The sequence below is a fragment of the Rhea pennata genome, chromosome 14, assembly GCF_028389875.1.
Source record: "Rhea pennata isolate bPtePen1 chromosome 14, bPtePen1.pri, whole genome shotgun sequence".
Taxonomy (NCBI): domain Eukaryota; kingdom Metazoa; phylum Chordata; class Aves; order Rheiformes; family Rheidae; genus Rhea; species Rhea pennata.
In genome coordinates, this window is record NC_084676.1 from 19,738,048 (window position 1) to 19,756,895 (window position 18,848).

The window sequence follows — 18,848 nt, forward strand, 5'->3', positions numbered from 1 at the left end:
GGAAGTTCTGCGAAGTCACGGTTGTCTGAGGTTGTGTTGCATAACCCTTGTTCTCTTCTTATCTGCTCGAGTGAATTTCTCAAGAAATCTAGTATCGATTGCTATAAGTAGTAGCAGTACTTCATTAAAGCACAGTCTGCCACTTTTCCACGGCTTTGCCTCTTGTGTAAATTGGTGCAAATTGTGCTTAGATTTGCTCAGTGCAAAGGGCTGCAGAAGATGCAAGTCCTGGGAGAACCAGGCTGCGATGCAGGTGACTTTTTGCACCCACCCCTGCAGAGGAAACTCATCCTGTTACTAATGTTGGTCCTCGCTGTTGAGGTCTGAGCATGGGAACGGGAAACACCATAGACACAATAGTAGGCAGCAGTGTTTAATGGCAGTTTTGTGTGTGACAGTACTCACCTAGCTTGTGCAGTGGTGTATCGCGGCCTCACCCAGTGTCTGCAATCCCTCTGTGTCAGCTCAGGTGTCTCAACCTTCCAATGATTTTGGACAGTAGTCCCACTTCAGAAATCAAATGGTAGAGGAGGAACTGTCTAGAGACCCTTTACAAACCAGCATTTTTGCTGACCTGAGGAAAAACTGCTTGCACCGTTGATGTGGCTTTTTTCCTCCACTAAAGCTGACATGTTTTTGTTTAACAAGAAGAAATAAATGCAGCATAGTTTGCTGTTTGCATGTGGGATTTTTCTGTGTTCTTTTGTAGCACAGAGTTTGTATGTGTTAATGCAAAGAAGCAAAACAGCAACTCAACAGCTGTCATAAGAATTCCCCAAATGCTTATATGTACGTATGGGGAGATGTTGTGAGATGAATGTCAAGCTGTCTCTGGTGACTAAGGCAACGTAAAGCAATTCGCAGCGGTGAGGAACACTATTTATGGATGTCTTTCTTACAGCAAATGGAAGTGAACTTCATATCAGTAGTGTTCGATATGAAGACACTGGTGCCTATACCTGCATCGCTAAAAATGAAGTGGGAGTGGACGAGGACATATCTTCACTTTTCATAGAAGATTCTGCAAGAAAGACCCGTAAGCCTGATTTCCAACATACTTGTTTCCTTAAAGCATCTTTGAAGAATAATGATATACATGCAATTTGGTAGTTCAGTCCGTTGCATGCGGTACGTGGGTCTCTTACTTGTAAGGTAATGACAGTTTTGTCTTCCTGTTGATCGGAGGACTGGGTTCTGCTTTGAGAAGGTATCACGTGGGGAAGACGGGATCTGCTCGTCTGGAGCAACGGTGCTTTCCCGGGCCGGAAGGGTGTGGGGCTATGGTATGGGTCATACCTTTACTGCAGTAATAACTTGGTAATATTTTTAGCTGTCGGAGAATCCAAACCCCAATGTTTTGTCTAGCAATCTATTTCAGAAAATAATTCCACTGGTTTCTGTACACTTCCTTTCTGAAGCCAGTTACGAATCAAAGCTCCCAAATATTTAGCCGCCCCCAAAATTATGCGATTGAATTATGTATTTTACCTATGTTAGCATCACTAAATAGCAAAACAGGTTGCTCCTGGTGTGAAATTGTCTTCCACTTCCAAGGCGCGCACCGTCCCCCGTGTTCCTAGCTCGGCTCCGCAGCGGGAGCGTGGCCCGCAGAAGGGCGGACGCCGATGACTAGCTGCCGCTGTCCTGCCCGTTCCCGATGGCGTTCCAGCTACTCGGAGGTTACCCGTGGTCCTCGCGAGATCAGCGGGCTGGGTGCTGACGGTGCTGCTTGTCCGAGTGCTAACGTAGATCACGTATCGAAAAAGAAGTTAGCAAAGAAAACGCGCGCTGTCGTGGCAGTGCTTTGGAAAATGCATTATTTTTTGTTAAATAGATCCGAGTGCTGCTGTTGGAATCGTTTGGCTTCCCTTGAATACTCAAGCAAGGAAAATTATAGTGGGCTGAGAAATAATTAGATGTGTCTTAAATTCAAATGCAGATGTAATTTCAAACAGCGTGTGAATCCTACGAGAAAACGTAGTCGTTGCATGAGATTCCCGGCAGAAGAGCCGCGCGGGTGTCGGCTTGCCGGGGCGCTGCGGGAGGCGGCGCCGGGCCGGACCCGCAGCCGCGGCGGGACGGTGCCGCTTCTGTTGCGCCAGGCTTTGATCCTGGGTTTGGCCCAGGCTAAAATCCTCTCCAGCTCCACGGGGGTTTTTCCCAGGACATAATTTCAGAATTGTCTCTAAAAGGCACATTTGTATTTAAAAATAACTCTTTTCCCATATTTTACTTTGGATGAATGTTACAGAGTTTTCACAACTTAAACAGTGCATTTAAACATGAGTATGAATTCAGTTACTTGCTACGATGAAAATTTTGACTTTGTTTTTTTTTTTTTCTGATTATTTTCTGGCTTTCCCAATTTTCTGATGCTGCAGTTGCAAACATACTGTGGCGAGAGGAAGGTACTGCAGTAAAGTTCTTTTGTTGTAGTGATAATGTGCTTGTCTGCTTTAATAACTCCATGATGGGCCATTCTCCACTGACTGCCACTAACTCTATCAACTTCCACACTTACCGGATTAAGTAGTGACCAGCAACTTAAAAGCTGAACTATTCAAATAAGAAGTGTCACGCTGGTGATAAGTCCTGTAGATAGCTTCAGACATTTTTCCACTATAATAGGCAACCATAAAATATATAAAAATGTGAATTTTATATAAACTGCTGCCAAGGAAGTAGCCTGAGATTCTCAAGAAATATTAATAATTGTTCAAGTGTCAAAAGTGCTCCCAAATAACTGTAACTGAACAAAGGCATAAATTCAATACACTTGCATTTTTAAGCAAGCAATTCAGACTTTTCCTCCTCAGTGCATGTGCTGATGTTTACTAGATAAAAACGAAAACTGTGTTCATGTCTGCTAGGCAAAAAAAGAAAAAACACGTTTTGCCTCCTCCTATCCTTTAAGTCAATGAGGGTAAAGGCTGCCCCATTTCTCCATGTTTTAATTGGCAGTTAAGAGCTCTAGTTTGATCAAATTTATAGTGAGCCCTGCGCAAGGTCAACATCTGTGTATCTTGGAAGCCAATTTAGAGAAGAAGCATCCTAAACAGCTAACTGACTCCAATACATTATCGAGGCACCTGAAGTCGGAATTGGTTTGATTTTGTGTGTGCTTGTGCTGCCGTCGCCGGAGAGGACGCGGCATGACCATGCTGCAGAGGCTGCGCCCGGCAGCCTGCCTGGCCCCACGCGAGCACCGTGAGCAAACACCCCAGTGGGCAACCTGCCACGGGCACTGCGGGGCTGTTAAAAGTGTGCTCAGCTCACTGGGAAGAAAAGCCTTGGCCTGAAGTAGGGTTTTAAATCTGCACTTTGCATATGGGGCAGCCTGGTCCTCGCTGTCCTGCTCTTGGAGAAGGTCTCCACCTTCATGTCTGCAGGACCTCCAGGTCCGTGCAGGGAGACCACACCACAGGTGCCCGGCCCAGGGCAGTGAGGAGCATCTCCTCCCTGCTGATGCTCGTGTCCGTGGTGTTTTGGGCAGCAGCTACCATTTCCCTTCTGCTTAGAGCTGAAGCCTCTAGTGCGTGGAGTCAACCCAGAATCATCGGCACGGCACCGTGTGGCTGCTGAGGCCCCTACGGCCCTTACGCTGTTCCTTAAAGCAAGTAGGGGGATAGCCCTGCCAGCTGTAAAAGCGTAACAGTATTTAAAACACGACTAAGAAGTCAGTTGCAGAAAGTCTTTATTGTAGTTCTACTAAGCAATATGGAACTACTGTTTAGCAACTTTGCACCTTAAATAAAATATATGGCAATTAACCGGGAAAACATAGGAAAAGCAGATTTACTGCTGATGTTCCTAAAGCAAGTCCATGTCTTTAGAACAGGATTATTATCCTCTCTGTATTGTTATATGTTACTTGATCAGGACAACCCAATGAACAAATGCTTTAGCGTATGAAACCTTGGCACAAAAAAAGCTGGGAAAGAGCAATGGTATTTTTGTTTTTACATTTTAATGTATTTTGCAATTCTGTAAAAATGCAATCTGTCAGAAAAAATATTAACAAACGGATTGGTAGACTTGAGCTCCTTTAAAATGATCACATCCTCATGCCTGCAAGGTTTGTGGTAACTAAAATGATTAGTAAAATGTATATTAGTAAAATAATATATTGCCTAAAGGAGTTTTTTTCTGCAAGTCCACTTTTTAACACAAGTAGTTGGTCATTTTAAAAACCAGTCTATCAGTCTGATCTTAAAACTTTTCACAGAACATGCACAGCTGAAGTCTCACGCAATGAGTGCACATAGTGTGGCCAGCCAGTTAAACATGCAACTGGAAGCACAGGCAATATGCAGTCAGTGTGCAAACTAGTTCTTAGCCATGTGCATTTTGTGCAGAGAAAACTGCACAAAAATGTGTAGCCTGAATGTAAGGTAGAGATTTGTTTTCATGCCAGAGTTAATTTTCACAGTCAGTGTTGCTTGCTTTACTCCTGGGCAAAGGGAGATGTCACACCAGCGGGCAGTAATCAATTACATAAATGTATGCATTTAAAAAATGAGAGCTCTTCTGCTTCCAAATTTAGGTGCTAAAATGCTTCTAAGCATTTTAATTAAACTGAGGAAAACTGTTCAAGTATTAGATCGGAGGACGGTGCGTCACAGTGGCAGATCTGCCCTTTGATCTTGAAGGCGAGAAATGCAGATGTACGTGGGGATGCAGACTGTTCTCCTCAGACCGAGAAGGCTCTTACTGCCATCAGCTGTCGTCCTGGACTTCAGCCTTGATCCAGCAAGTGTCCATGCTGGATTGCTTCTGTTGATCCAAAAAAAAGATGGTTAAAATGGTTAAATGAGAGCTCTTACGTTTAGCACACCCTCCGCATGCATTAGGTTTTTTCTTATACAGCTGCTTGATAAGGCATCTTGCCTTTCGTAAAGACTTTGATTTAGAATAGTTGTGCCATCTGCTCTGAAATAGCCCTAATTATAAAGGGAAGAAACGAAAGCAAATCCCTGCCCATTAGTCCTGCCGTTCTGAATCTAGTCCCTGCCTGACCGGTATAAATCACACAGCTGGGCCAGGCTCCCAGTTGCCCGCTCCTATGTGGGAGTAATTCCCCAGAGCCGCAGCAGGGTAACCCGCAGGGCCGTTTCTCCTGCCCGTATCCTCGGGACTGGGTGTTTGTGTTTGCACCTGGAAGTCACAGGAAAACTTCTGGCTTAACTAGTAAAAAACCTGCCTTGTTTAAAAATCAGTGTGAAGATTACTGACTGCAAGAGCATTTTAATTTAATTTGGTAAACTCTAAAAAGAGGGTATCTTCAGTACCTGAATGCTATTAGTAAGTCCTACCTTATTTGAACTTGTCAGCAGTGAAAATTGCGCTCTTTTTAACCTGTGAAAAAAGTGGTGTGACTTGCCAAGTCGCTCACTGTAAATCTCCTGGGGTGAAGTCAGTATCAAAGAGTTTTTATGATTAATTAAGGCCAAGGGCGACTGAATTCTGAAATATGTGCTCATATTGTGATCAAATCATCAGATAAAATTACCCTACTATCGTGCATGAAAATATTGCTAAGCATCTTCACGATTGTCAGAATTTATTGCCTGCCTGTTTCCACTTCTTAAGATTAAAAAAGCTTTTTATGCAAGAAAATATGTGCACTCATTCCAGACAGGGTCAAATTCTGCCCTCTGCTAGGTACACTCAGTTCCCGCTGGAGTCGGGGGGAGCTGAGCGTACGCTGTGAGCGTGGATTTTGGTCCCTGTTGCACACGTGAAATGTTCTAACAATATATTCATAAAAAGTTAGTAAAGGGCAGCGTAGTAGTCGGCAGGAATTCAGTAGATCTTTCTGCGTGCATGATCCCTCACCGTGGCATCACATTCAAGGATCACAGCTCCTGTATCCGCCTGATGCCCCAACTGGGGTATTTCGTGGTGTGGTTTAGGGAGGCTCGACGTGAGCCTTGTCAGCACAACAGATATCTCATGCTGGCAAGCTACACTTGGGAGCCACTGATTTGGCGTGAGAAAAGGGTTTTTTTTGTTCAAAAAAAAAAAAAAAAAAAAAAAAAACCCTAGCAAAACATTCTTTGTTAGAATACCTATTTTATGAAATTGTCCAAAAAAGGCATTTATCAAATTGTACGTGTTGTTACAGTAAAGCTGTGTACACCACACTATGGTGATATGATTTAGGCCTTAATCCTGCAAACACGTAGCACCTGTGAAAGCTCTCGGGGCTCGAGCCATCTGCAGAGCTGTCACGACAGGAGCAGCCGAAGGCAGCGTAACACTGAAATGCTTGTACCTTTAGAACTGGGAACGTATTTTTCCACGGGCAAAAGGTTACTAATGACCAGTTACCGCCTCACCATGCAACCCTGGCAGATAAGTACACAGTCCACGCTACCTGGGGTGACAGTGGTCCTTGCAAACATTCATTGGTGGTGCAATGTGAAAAAAAAAATAATAATGCTTGGATCTTTCTAACTGGAGTGTTTGGAAAGATCCTGACCATTTCTTAAGGATTCTCCATTACCACATTTGCATGTAGCTGAAGAAGCGCTAAATTCTCAGTGTTTTGAGGCATTTCTGCTAGACAGAAATGAGAAAATGTGATCTCCTAGCAGCACAGCAGTGACAGCCGGTTTTCCCAATCTCCTGGAATGCCCCAGTTGGATCAATGAGTGCTATTGCAATGCTGAAATACTCCACATTTGTGAATTACAGTTTGCAAAATTTCAAAAATGTATTTGTTTTGGTGGCTGTATTTAGTTCATCTGATACTTGAGGAAATAGATAGATTTTCATCAGTGGAACAAATGTTAAACATATTTTACTTAATTATTCCAGTTGCAAAAAAAACAGTTTAATTGTAATGGGACAGCTTTCAGATTAATTTTAGCTAAAGTTTCTTTCTGAGTTTTCAAATGATTAGCTAACTATTTTTAATGAAATCATAAAAAACCAAAGTCATAAACTGAGGAGGTTAAAATGTCACAGGGGCTTCTTTTATTCACATACGGACGTGGTACACGTGCGCAAGACCGGAAGGCATTTACTTGCACGCAACTGCCGCCACCGAGGCAATGCATTTTTGAATCTGTCTGTACCTCTTCACTCCTTGAAGCCCTTGTTGTGACATGAAATTTGATTTTGTGAATGCACTGACTGCATCCAAATGACCAACTTTTATGTAAGGCAGATTTTGTCTGTTGGGGGAGGAGGGGCAATTGCTCGTGGGAAAAGCCCAAGCAGTTAAGGATGCGTACAAAAAATCCTGCTCGTTTTGCCTTTTTCTCCCCCCCTTCAAGGCCTCAGTGTTGGGAACATGTTCTATGTCTTTTCTGATGATGGGATCACCGTCCTTCAGCCAAACGAATGCGAAATCCGAAGACACGTCAGGCCGGATGAGAGGATTTTCACGAGTTACGTAAGTCCTGCGCCATGCAGCGTTCCTGTCGGTAGTCGGCTTGTCCTTGTAAAGGTGGCGCTGCCAAAACCCTAAAGAGGTGTCTCTAAAGAAACTCCAGCGGAGCAAAGACCTTGTGGGCGCTCAGAAGGTGCCAACAGGGAAACAGAGCAAGCTGCAACCTCTCCTTGCAGCGCCGGGTCCTCACTGCGGGCTGGCGAAGTGCTTGTAACGTGCCCTGGTCACGAGGAGGCCAGGAGCAGCGGGAGCACCTGCGGAGTTATAAAATCTCACAAAATGCAAGTATGAAAACGAATCCAGCAATCTTTCATTAGTCACCCCTCCAGTTGGGTTTTTGAATAGCTCGGCTTACCGGAGAACCTGAGAACGTGTCTCCTTTCTGAAACAACGGGCTGACCTTGCCTGCAGGTGGAGACCACCGAAAGGGGAGATGGTTTCCTGAGACACCTCGCCCTGCAGGCTGGATCAGGCCCGGTGCCAGGGGTCAAGATCCCCTTGTGACTCCGTGCTCAATATTTTTTAAATCTCAATAAATTTGTGCTTAATATTCTTTTCCCCACTGGAGTATTTTAATATATCTTACTGGAACTCCAGGCTGCGATCCTCACCCCAAGGTTAGCACGTGGCATGGATTTATTATTAAACCGTATTTCCGCTGTCACTTCCCCGAGACAGGCATCTTGTGTTTCGTTTCCAAAGAGGTGTAAATATTGCAGAGGTGGTTCTGGAGAAAGCGCTCGAAAAGAGCAGAGCAGAAAGGGCACGGAAAAGAAACAGTGTCAGCACAGCGGCGGGCATAAAAGGGACTTCCACTGTCATTGCTTGGCTGCCTTTCGGAGGCACCTCTGAGGGTTCCCCGCAGACCCCGGAGGGTCCTTTCCTTTGGAGGAAGCAGGATTTACTTTTTGCCCCCACCTATTCCCTTTTAGCAGCTTGAATGTTTGTCGCGTAGACGGTGATGCCAGCCTACAGCCTGGGGCAGGTTTCTACAGCCCAGGTGTCCCCATTTGCTGTTAAAGGGCAGGAAGGAGGATGGAGCAGGCGCGGCCGAGGCCTCTGCCCGCTCCCGCGGATGGGGGGACGCGCCGTGTCGCGGGACGGCAGGCAGCTCTTGGACGCTTGGGTGGCCCCCAAAAGCCCTGCCGCTGTAACTGCGTTCCCCTTAGGGAGGTTATGCCACTATTTAAAGTGACCCAGCTGCTGCACCGACAAGACTGAAAACCAAGAGTTGTGCGCACTGAAATACGGGTGCGTTCATTTTGGTTTATCCTCCTTTCCATCCCCAAGCCTAGTCCCATACAAACGCTCTTTCATGTAAAGCAGCTGCCCAGTAGAAAAAGCAGCGGCAAGGAGCCAGCGTGCCACGGCTTTTTGGAGAGATCAGGGGTGGCTCTTCAACCTCAGGGTACCAGTGAGCTCCCACTGAAGCTAATCTCAGGTTTGCACAGGACTCAGTGAAGTATCAGACACAAAATTTGGCATCAGGCAGATGTAAGCGGGATTTTGTCCAAAATGTGCTGTTCCTTTTGTGCAGGGTAGTTCCTACGTTGCGGTAATCTAGACTATAGGACCCTGCTTTTTCTGCTGCTCTTTCCTAGGGCACAAGAGTCTTGGAGCAAATTTTCCTGAAACTAAAAATGAGGGCCATAGGAAAAATACAAAGCTGTAATTCAATTAATGTAAGTCACTGTATTTTCAAAGTACAGAGTGATATTTCTATTGCTAATAAATGCTGACAACACTGTAAGTCTTGACGTTCCAGGCCGTACTTCAAAAGCTGGATCCATAGACTGTCGGGTTACTTAAATTCCATGCAAGTTTGCAGCAGATTCAGCTGTTTAATGTCACCAGGCAGAGCCAGGCTGCAGTGTGGTACCTAATAAAATAATTATTTCATGTTTTCCAGGAAAAGGAGAAAAAGAAAAAAAATCCTAAGAGAATCCCCATGGAATTTTTCCTATGGTTTTCAAGGCTAAATTTCTTGCTGCTGCAAGCCCTGACTTGCAGAAATTAAACCTATTCTCCTTTTCCTTTTTTCCCCCCAGGAAGAAATCTGTCCCAGAGTCGAAGGTGAAGGCACTCAGTCCTGCCTCTGGGTTTCAGCGGTCAACGTCAGAGACAAGTATATTTATGTGGCGCAGCCGAAGCAGAACAGAGTAATGATAATTGATACCCAGTCTCAGAAAGCCGTGCAGGTACTTACCAGGGGAGCTCTTTATTCAGGGATGCAGAAGACTGATACGGGGGGAAAAAGCAGCTCTTTGCCCGGTGGATCTGCTGACATCACTACTGAGCTGGGCCTGGGTTGTTTTCACCCATGAAGCGGCACTATGTCATCTGCTGTTCTATAACCCCTGTCTGAAAAATCTCCTTTCTGGGCTGATTATCGTAGTCTCGGGGATGTGCCTGCGGCCAGGCTGGCAGCTATCTTGATAAAATAACGCTAGAACAAATTTCTGTCTTACACTTACTGAGCCGCTGCCTGACCTCAGTTATGAGCAGGTTAGGAAGAACGGACTTCTGCGGGTATAATTCAAGCAGAAATTGGCCCCTGATCTACTGGCTATAAGCAACAGAGCATAATGGAGTGATGTCTAGCCAGAAAAGCGAGGCCAGCAGCTAGATTCCCTAGTCCTGCTGCTGCCACCGATGCCCCAGTTGATTTGAGGCTGATTGTGCAAAGCTGTACAAAAGGGTGTAGTAGCGATACAGGGGAATGCCCGCAGCAGATTAATATTCATCGTGTTCATAAGGGACTGACAGGTCACTCAGTAAATACATATCTTTTTTTTTTTTAAGTCCTTGGATGTTGACCCGTTACCAACCAAATTACATTATGACAAGTCACACGATCAAGTCTGGGTGCTTAGCTGGGGTGACATGCAGAAGTCCTCACCAACACTGCAGGTAAGCCAGGGATTTTTACCCTTTCTTTACTGTACATCACAAGTAGCAAGCTGGTGGCAGATTGGTTGCAAGTAATTAACAGAATTTAATGATCTGGACATAAAGCTGTACTTTAATTTGCATATCTAGTGTGTTTTAGGCAGCCCTCATCCGTCCGTCCTCACATATTTTTCCTGCTGTTTAATTTGTTTTTGAGCAATGAGTGTGCCGCAGGCTGGCAGCAGGACAGCTCTGTTGCTGTGGTCCGTTTTGTTTTGAGGCTGATGGTGGAGCAAAGTGCCGTAGAGCCAGGGCCGGCAGCCGGCTGCGAGCAGGACGCCCGCGTGACGTGCGCGGTCGTCCGTGCAGGCTGCAGGAGCTCCAGGGAGGTCTGAAAGCAGTGGGTGCCCCCGAGCTGCAAAGAACGTACTCTCTGTGCAGAAATGAGTTACTCGCTAGTCCTGTTGGTAGCATCTCATTGGCAGTTCAAGTCCGAGTCATCAGAAACAGATTTGTGGTAAGTGTAAGAGCTGCGGCGTCCCCTTCTCAGACGTTATGATGACCCACAGTTCTCCGGTCTGCAAAGAGTTGGCTGGCGTTATGCCTAAAGGGAAGCGTTAAAAGGTGCATGCATTGCACCCTGCTCAAGCTTCCAAACTCTGAGTTCAGGATCTCTAGCCAGCACCCCCAATACACGCAGGGCGAGAGCAGCCTGCTCTCCCGTCTGGTGAAGGCACTTGCCTGGGCTGAAGTTCCACACCGGAGATGCCCAGTTTCCTCCATGCGCAATTCTTCCTCTCTAAGGAAAATGCAAGTTTTTGAGTACAGAAGAAGGAGGTTTGTTCACCGCTTCTGAAAATTACATGTTATAAAAAAAAGGCGGGGGGGAGAAACACTTGAAAGAATTCTGCAAGTTTAGCTTCACATCCTTCCTCAAAAGTAAAAAATGAGCTCTCAAGGACATGAAAGAAGCACAAGCAGCAACAAGAAAACTTCAAGGACAAGCTCCATGTTGGGCAGCAGTGGCATGTACTGGGCCAGCGCCAGCGAGCTCCCTGGGCTTGCTTGATGCTTGATGCCACTCAGACCGACAAGGAGAATGGGCTCTCTGGGGCGCAGCCGCGCGCGTGGCTTTGGACGTCTAAATTAACCTGGCGCTGCGGATTGCCCTGGAGGATTCGCGCCGGTTGACGCTGCAGAAACGCCAGCCGCCCAGTTCAGACCTCTAATTGGGCGTTTCGCTGCTGCTGGGAGTCACTAACATGGCCAAAACCGAGCTGATCTAATCCATCCAGAAATACCCTTCCCTGCTCGTGACTTTCCAGTATTTGCTGCTATTCTGGACCCAGATAAGGCGTGAATGTTTGCCGTAAGGATTTGCTGCCGGTCCTGTGCTAAAGCGTTCCCCGGCGGAGTCACGAAGGCGGAGGAGAGGGACGGGTCAGCCGTCCTGCCCCTAAAACGTGCTGCTCCGGGGGCCGCCCGGGCACCGCTAAGGGGGACCCTGAGCCCACGCTGATGTCTGCAACCTCCTCGGTGGTCGCGAAGCAGAGACCAGCGAGTCAGCAGCGGCGTTTGCAGGAGAAGATGCCAGCAGCAGTCGGGGCGGATAGAGAAAAGTCTGGGAGGCGGCATCGGCAGCTTGTCCCCCAGCGGCCGGCACAGCTTCCGATGCAGGGTCCGAGGAGCCAAAACGGGCTCTCTCTACCCTTTCCGACTTAATTTCTCCCATACAGCTGTGCGATTTTCTGTAATTAAAGGAGAGATGGCACAAGCAGGTGATTGTTGAGAAGAACACACCAGCTGCACAGCGGGAAGCTTGTTGCAAGGCTCCTGCTCTCCGCCGGTCCTCTCTGTTATCTTCATAAAGTGCAGATACACCTGTAGCGCGTGCAATTAGCATCCGCACCAGCAGAGCTTCCCCAAAAGGTGTGCAGTGACTAATTTGATGAAGATCTTCTTTAAAACCTGCAGTTCTTAGTTGGAGGCATGCAATAAAACATCGTTCTTAAAAATTCTGCTGCGGACGTTGGTCCAAATTTCCACCCGCTCTTCAGAGCTCAGGGATTTATCGTGCAGAGCACGCAGCCTCCTAACGGGAGGCCGTCGCTGAGCTGCTAGTAGGTGATGGGAAGCAAATGTCCAGCACTGTCTCTGGCTTCAGGAAAGCGCTGTGCAAGAATGGGCATCTTTCTTGGGCGATTTAATTGGAAGAAATCCGACCGGCATGACCAGAACATCTGTGTGAACTCAGCCTCGTCGGGTTTTAGCATTTCCTGCAAGGAATAACATCGCTATAAATCCCAAACTGCTACTGTTGCACATTGCGTTCGTGGAAGAGCCTAATGAATGGACTAAAGTCAGCTGGAAGCAAGCAAACAATTTCAGTATTTAACATTTTAATTATTGAAAAATTCCCTTTCTCCTTTTCCTGGAGTTGGGTAGGAGATAACAGAGCTGGGTTTCCATGGCAGCGGAGGTTTGCACTGTGCTGAAGGCCAGCACAGAGGGAAGAAAGCAAAATGCCCTTCTCCGCTCTGCCGTGAATTTTGCATGGTGCCGGAGATGGATGAACGTTTCTTCTCCTTCAAAGTGATAATGAGCTGCTGTGAGTTTAATGTTTGATCCTTCAAGCTGGTAAATTATCGCTGTGCACTTAAGTGAGATTAATAAACATGACCACGAAATAAATGTTTGTTTTAGACGGTGAGGAATAAATGATTGTGGTTTTAGTGTTGTCGTGCTATTCCAGCTCCTGCGGGACTGCTCTTTCTCCTGATGTAAACCCCGTAGGAAAGCAGAGTTGTGCTCTTACCTTGCAAATGCCAAGCCTCAAATAGTATTTCTTGGCACACCTTTTCCAAGACAGCTGCACCAAACAATATTTTGAAGTCATTAATCAATTTGAGTCTGCTACATCCCTGGGAAAAATCACTCTGGTATCGTGTCCGATTACATAACCTGTATTTACCTTTCTACCCTATTCACTGCTTTTCCTGTACTTAACCTGATGCTTATTTATTATAGGTAATACCGGAGGCAAGCGCAGGGGAAGATCAGCATGTTATCCGCACGCCGTTTGAAGGAGTGGATGATTTTTTTATACCCCCTACAAATCTTATTATTAATCATGTTCGGTAAGAAATGATATTAGTGACTAACAGCAGTGGTGGTGTTGCGCGTGTCTGGCGGGCCTCTGCCTCCCGGTCCTCGTAAAGCCCTTTACAAAGGTGAACGACTGAGCGCGTGGTCCAACCAAGGGCCTTGTCGCCCTTTTCTTATTGCCCTTTTTTCGCCCGAATCGGAGGCGCGGTGCCTCCGAGCCGCGGCTGCCCGGGACCGCGGGACGCCCGCCGTGCAGGCGCTAGTAGAAACCTGGGAGTTCGATGGACTGGAAGTCGGACCCCTCAAAACCCGCTTTCTGGGTCTGGGCAGACACCTGTATCAGAGATTCGTTGCCTTAAGCGGTAAAAGGTGACTCCGTTCGAAGCGTAAACCGCGGCTCTTCCATGTGTTTCCAGCTATTTACTTGTTCGAATATTGGGTCTCGGTGTGAGGGGTGGGTTTGGGCAGAAGGACGGTGTGCACGCTGAAACAAATCCCCCCGCTTCGAACCATCGCTCTTGGATGCTAATGTGGTGTAGGAGTTAATGAGATCGTATAACTAACACGCTAATAACTTGGAGTAATACTGACTGCTTCCCAGCAGGAACAGGAAGCCTCCCATTAGCATTATCAAAATTGATGGTAACTACACAGCAATTTATACTGTTCTTAGCATGTTATAACATAACAACCATTTAATCACCTTCTATCGCCAATATATGTCAGTTTAGCTAAGTTAGTTTAACGCACCGAAAACCACGTCCAGACCTTCTTACGTTTAGCACAGGTTCCCTGCAATGACCACCGAGGACAAGGGGTCACACGTAGATGATTATGAGCTGAATTTGATCCAAAATAAATAACTTTGCTTCCTGAAACACAAAATAATGAGCCACATTTCATGGCTGTCATTCCTGATTCTTCCCTACCTCATTTTTCCAGTGAGCTTTCAAAATATTGCTATGAGTAATAGTCGTGCTAGGTGGTAGAGGACTGTGCTGAATGTTAAACCCTGAGATGAGGACGGATGAGCTGGGTTCAAAGACAGGAAGGTAGAGCAATTGAATTTTTTTGTCGTTCTTTTATTATCTTTTTGCTTCAACGTGATTAATCGGCTGTATACAGGTGATCTTCCTTGAGGAATATTAAATGTAGATAATTGTCTGTAGTTTTCCGTGTGCAAAATAGCGAATGCTAAGCCTAATTTCCTATTTCATTTGTTCAGGGCCAGATCTTTGTCAGTTCTATCTCACCCTCAGCATAGGAAAATAATTGCTCGCAGTCTAATGAGACTCACCGAGATCATGTTCTAAACTCTTCACTCAGAAACAATAAACGGTGATACCAACGTTTCCCTGGTTTCACGGGAAGCAGGTGAATATTTAAGCAATCTCTTCCGAGAGCCAAAAAATATTTGTATGCAAATCAGTGCATACGTATTTCAGCTGCCTGTTATTTCAGATGGATATCTAGAAATGTATCCATTTTTATTAGTTCCCGGGGTAGATTGTTGTCTATTAAAAACTCTCTGAGTGCAAGGTTTTCATTGAGGTTTCAGATCACAGATTTCGCATAAGCAGCGCACCTCTTCTGCAGCTGTGTGCACATAACACGCATCCTGACCTACTTTTCAAAATTAAAGTTTTTGATAAGAAACCTTTTTTTAAATTGTTCAGGCATTTGGCCAAGTATTAAGGAAGTCTTGAAAAAATGCTATAAGGGAAAGCAGTTTTTAAAGCATACTTAAGATGCATTCATCCAGGCGAAATACAAGTGTCATATCCAATTTCCCCCCACACAGTGCACTGCAAATCTCCACTGCGGATATTTTGTGAAGTCTCTAATGGATGTGCATATAATGGGAAAGTGAAAGGCTTAGCCCAGTGATTTTCTTGGGATCATATACTACATTGGCTTGTTCTTTAGAAGTGAAATCGTTGAGTGTCTCATTGACAGATGGATTACGGATAAAGAAATAAACCCAGTGTTTTAAGCAAAATATATATATTATCTGCACGCAAGCACATTGTCCTCCACTTCCATAATGCAATTTTGCACCTTTCAGGGAAGAGTTGCAAAATAAAACACTCACTTCATTTCCTTCTCTGCACATTGAACGGATGAGAATATATTCAACGTAAAATTAGTTTTCAGAAGTCAGTGTCAGTGACCTGTGAATCCTAGGGAACACAAACAGGCTATTTCTATGTGCTCCCTTTCAAATTAAGTAGAAGCATTTCTTGGCTACTCTTGACCTTTTTGTGCACTCAGGAAAGGTCGCATGTGCTGCAGAATATACCTTTTCCCAAGTACTCATTCTCTGCTCACTGTTGCCCTGCCTCTCTTGAGACAGAAAGCACAGGCCCCTTTTCTTCGGTGCACCCTTGCTTGTGGTGGTCCTCAGGAGATGCTGTACACCCTTTGGGGGCTGATGGGGCAAGGCTGAGCAGGGTCTGCGCTATACTGCTGTGTTCCTGGTGACGATAACGGGCCCCAGGCACCACTCGTAGCAAATGTGCATCAGAGCTGCCCCCAGAGGTTGTCTTGTGGGAGAGGAGGTTGGACATGTTGGTCTTCCATCAGTGATTATGTATGCAGCTTAAAGTTCCTCTCTTCCCCCCACTTAAAACCTGGCCCAGATGCGCTTTATTTTGAATGATTTTCTATTCCAAGACCAATAAAGTCTTGAGTGTACACTGAATTACATTTCTCTAGAATGGAAACAGATCCAGTACAGCCTTGGTCAACACTAGCCTACCGCAATCCCAAACGCTGGTACCACTTCTATTGTAATGTGGTCTTCCGCTACCAAAAGACTTATGATCGTGAAGATGTTATTCAAATACCCAAGCCCATACTCAAGCTGCCAGGATCAGTTTGCTAATTTTACCTGGAATGTATACCTCCTTGTACTTTTCGGAAGCACTGAGAGTGGTTTCTTAAAAAGAGACAGCGTTACAGCACACGCACACAAAACCAGCAGGACAGAGTTTTGCAGTTGTGCTGCCCTTCATCTTTTCGCAAGCGTATCACCAAGTCTCCAGAGGTGACTTCAGTGTCGTGTTTTCTATTTCAGGTTTGGCTTCATCTTTAACAAATCGAAATCCGCAGTTCACAAAATTGATCTGGAAACTGTGACCCACATCAAGACTATCAGCTTCAAAAGCTCCAGCTGCCTGCCGCAGTCCATGGCTTACACCCACCTGGGCGGCTACTTCTTCGTGCAGTGCCGGGGGAGCACCTCCGCGGCTGCGTCGCCCCAGCTCGTTATTGACAGCGTCACCGACTCTGTCATCGGCCCCAACAGCGATGTATCGGGCACACCTTACGTTTCACCGGATGGCCGCTATTTGGTCAGTGCAGACGAAGACAGCGGCAGGATCAAAGTCCAAGCTGTAACTGTCCAAGGGGAAATCAAGTTGATTTATGACTTACAAACGAATGTATACGTATCTGATCTGACATTTCAACCCTCCTTCACTGAAGGCAATCAGTACTATATATATGCTACTTCACATTTGCAAACAGATGTGCTTTTTGTAGAGCTGTCAACGGGCAAAATGAATATACTGAAGAATTTAAAGGACCCTATCACATCCAAAGACTGGCCCTGGAGCAGCTACAACAGAATTATGAAAGACAGTGGATTATTCGGACAGTATCTCATTACACCAGCTAGAGATTCACTGTTTGTTATTAACGGGAGACAGAACGCATTGCGCTGTGAGGTTTCAGGCATAAGAAGGGGTAACACAGTGGTCTGGGTTGGAGAAGTATGAAAGGGCAATAACAGGATCGCCTGCGGCAGGCAAGTACCGGTTGGACCTTTACGCTGCAACAAATGAGCAGTAGCATTGTATATTTTTACACTGGGGGGAAAAAAAAGAAAAAACAAAAAAAATCCTGTATAGGCTTCATGGTACAACACTGGTCTACTTGCAAGTTTTATAATATAAGGTACGCTCTGCTGATAGGAAGTGGTTTTGAAGGGATATTTCTTACTTGGGGGTTCTGATTTGTGGTTATGAGAAAAATGCGGGGAAGCAAATAATATCTCCACGGAGATATTGTATAAGCCACGAAACCTAGCGATTCTGTAGAACAAAACAGGTTTTGAGTTTCCATCCCGATGAGCTCTCACGTTACATTCAAGCCATCAGTTTTCTTTCCTTTTCACCAGGCCCTGAACGCCTTGCCCGTTAGCCGGGCCGGCTGCCCCACCTGGACACGGAGGGCTGGAGCAACGACTGCAGTTAAAATTCACCTTTGGATGACGGGGAAACTAAGCATCATAGAGAGAGGTTTTTGAAGCACAGAAATCTAGGAGAGAGGTTTAATGCAAAAAGTTTTCTCTGCAGGATGGCTCTGGAAGGGTCCCCGGACGTGATTTCGGAAGCAAGTGTAGCTCAGCACGCTTTCTTCTGCTCTCTATATTGCTCTTGGTGCTACTGAAAGCAACACTATGAGAGCCCCACCTCTTCTCATACGTAATTGTGTGACTGCATTTGAGAAATTTGACTTGGAATATGGACATTAGGGTGGATTCAAGCCAGGAAACGCTGGGAGGGTCAGAGTTTTTTAAAAGTTTTATTGAGGAGTGAGTGGGGCATCAGTCTTTGAGCAGCTCATGAGTGCAGTCAGCTAGGGCACGGTGTGCAAAACCGGCCCTGCAGCGGGCAGGGGATTAGATACGGCTGTTCCCCTTGGAGGCAGCAACACTACTAGAAATTGTTAGTTTCTCTCATTAAATATTTACTAGCACGGAAGTCACTTGGTCCTCCATGAAATAATAGCTACAACTACAGTAGTATAGTTTTAATAGAAAATTTTCACACATTGTCTAGTCACAGCCTTAATTTGCCTATTTCTTTTCAGACACCCTGGGAAACCATTTTTCTTTGTATTTTCTTCTCATTTATAGTGCACTTGTTTATAGTCAATTATCTTTTAGTTATGAGCAAGGAGATTCATGTAAAACCAGCTAAATTACCCAGGAACACAGCAGCTGGCATAGAAATTTCAGTTGATTTCCCATAAAAATACAGATCCATTTTTGCACATCGGAGAAGCCGTATAAACTTTTCTAGTTCCGTTTTGTAACTTTGTGTAGTCGTCACGGTGGAGTCACCGGGGCAAGAGGCTGCCGGGTGGATTTTCCAAGCGGTGCAGCCGGCCCGGCGGCCAGGCGTCTCCGAGCGCACGCGCCGCTCTGAAGGTGCAGTGATCTTCACGGCGGTGGCAGGTCTCCCTGGAGGCGAACGTCTGCTGCGTCAGAGCCGTGCGTTGGCCTCTGGAAGGCTCCAGGCGGTTGAGAATGACCTCGTTGCCCAGAGTTTGTACGAAAACAGCTGCTGGACCTCCCCAGTGATGCCTTCACGGTGCGGTTGTTATTTTCCAACGCAGATGCTTGGAAGTCATCCTTTTGACAGTGCACGCAAAAGTCTTTGAGATGAGAAGG

The 18,848-nt window shown here is 45.9% G+C and overlaps 1 protein-coding gene across 2 annotated transcripts in view; it reads left to right on the forward strand.

Annotated features, from left to right (window-relative positions):
* Positions 1-17,235, forward strand: part of FSTL4 (follistatin like 4) — a 209,930-nt gene extending 192,695 nt beyond the window's left edge. The window contains exons 9-15 of one of the 2 annotated variants that reach the window (XM_062587387.1): positions 902-1,036; positions 2,382-2,408; positions 7,281-7,399; positions 9,445-9,594; positions 10,199-10,306; positions 13,313-13,422; positions 16,467-17,235. In XM_062587387.1, coding sequence (XP_062443371.1) covers positions 902-1,036; positions 2,382-2,408; positions 7,281-7,399; positions 9,445-9,594; positions 10,199-10,306; positions 13,313-13,422; positions 16,467-17,169 — 1,352 coding nt within the window. In that variant the 3' untranslated portion in view covers positions 17,170-17,235. The remainder of the gene's footprint in view (positions 1-901; positions 1,037-2,381; positions 2,409-7,280; positions 7,400-9,444; positions 9,595-10,198; positions 10,307-13,312; positions 13,423-16,466) is intronic. The other variant, XM_062587386.1, reaches the window with a different exon arrangement.
* Positions 17,236-18,848: the final 1,613 nt, after the last annotated feature.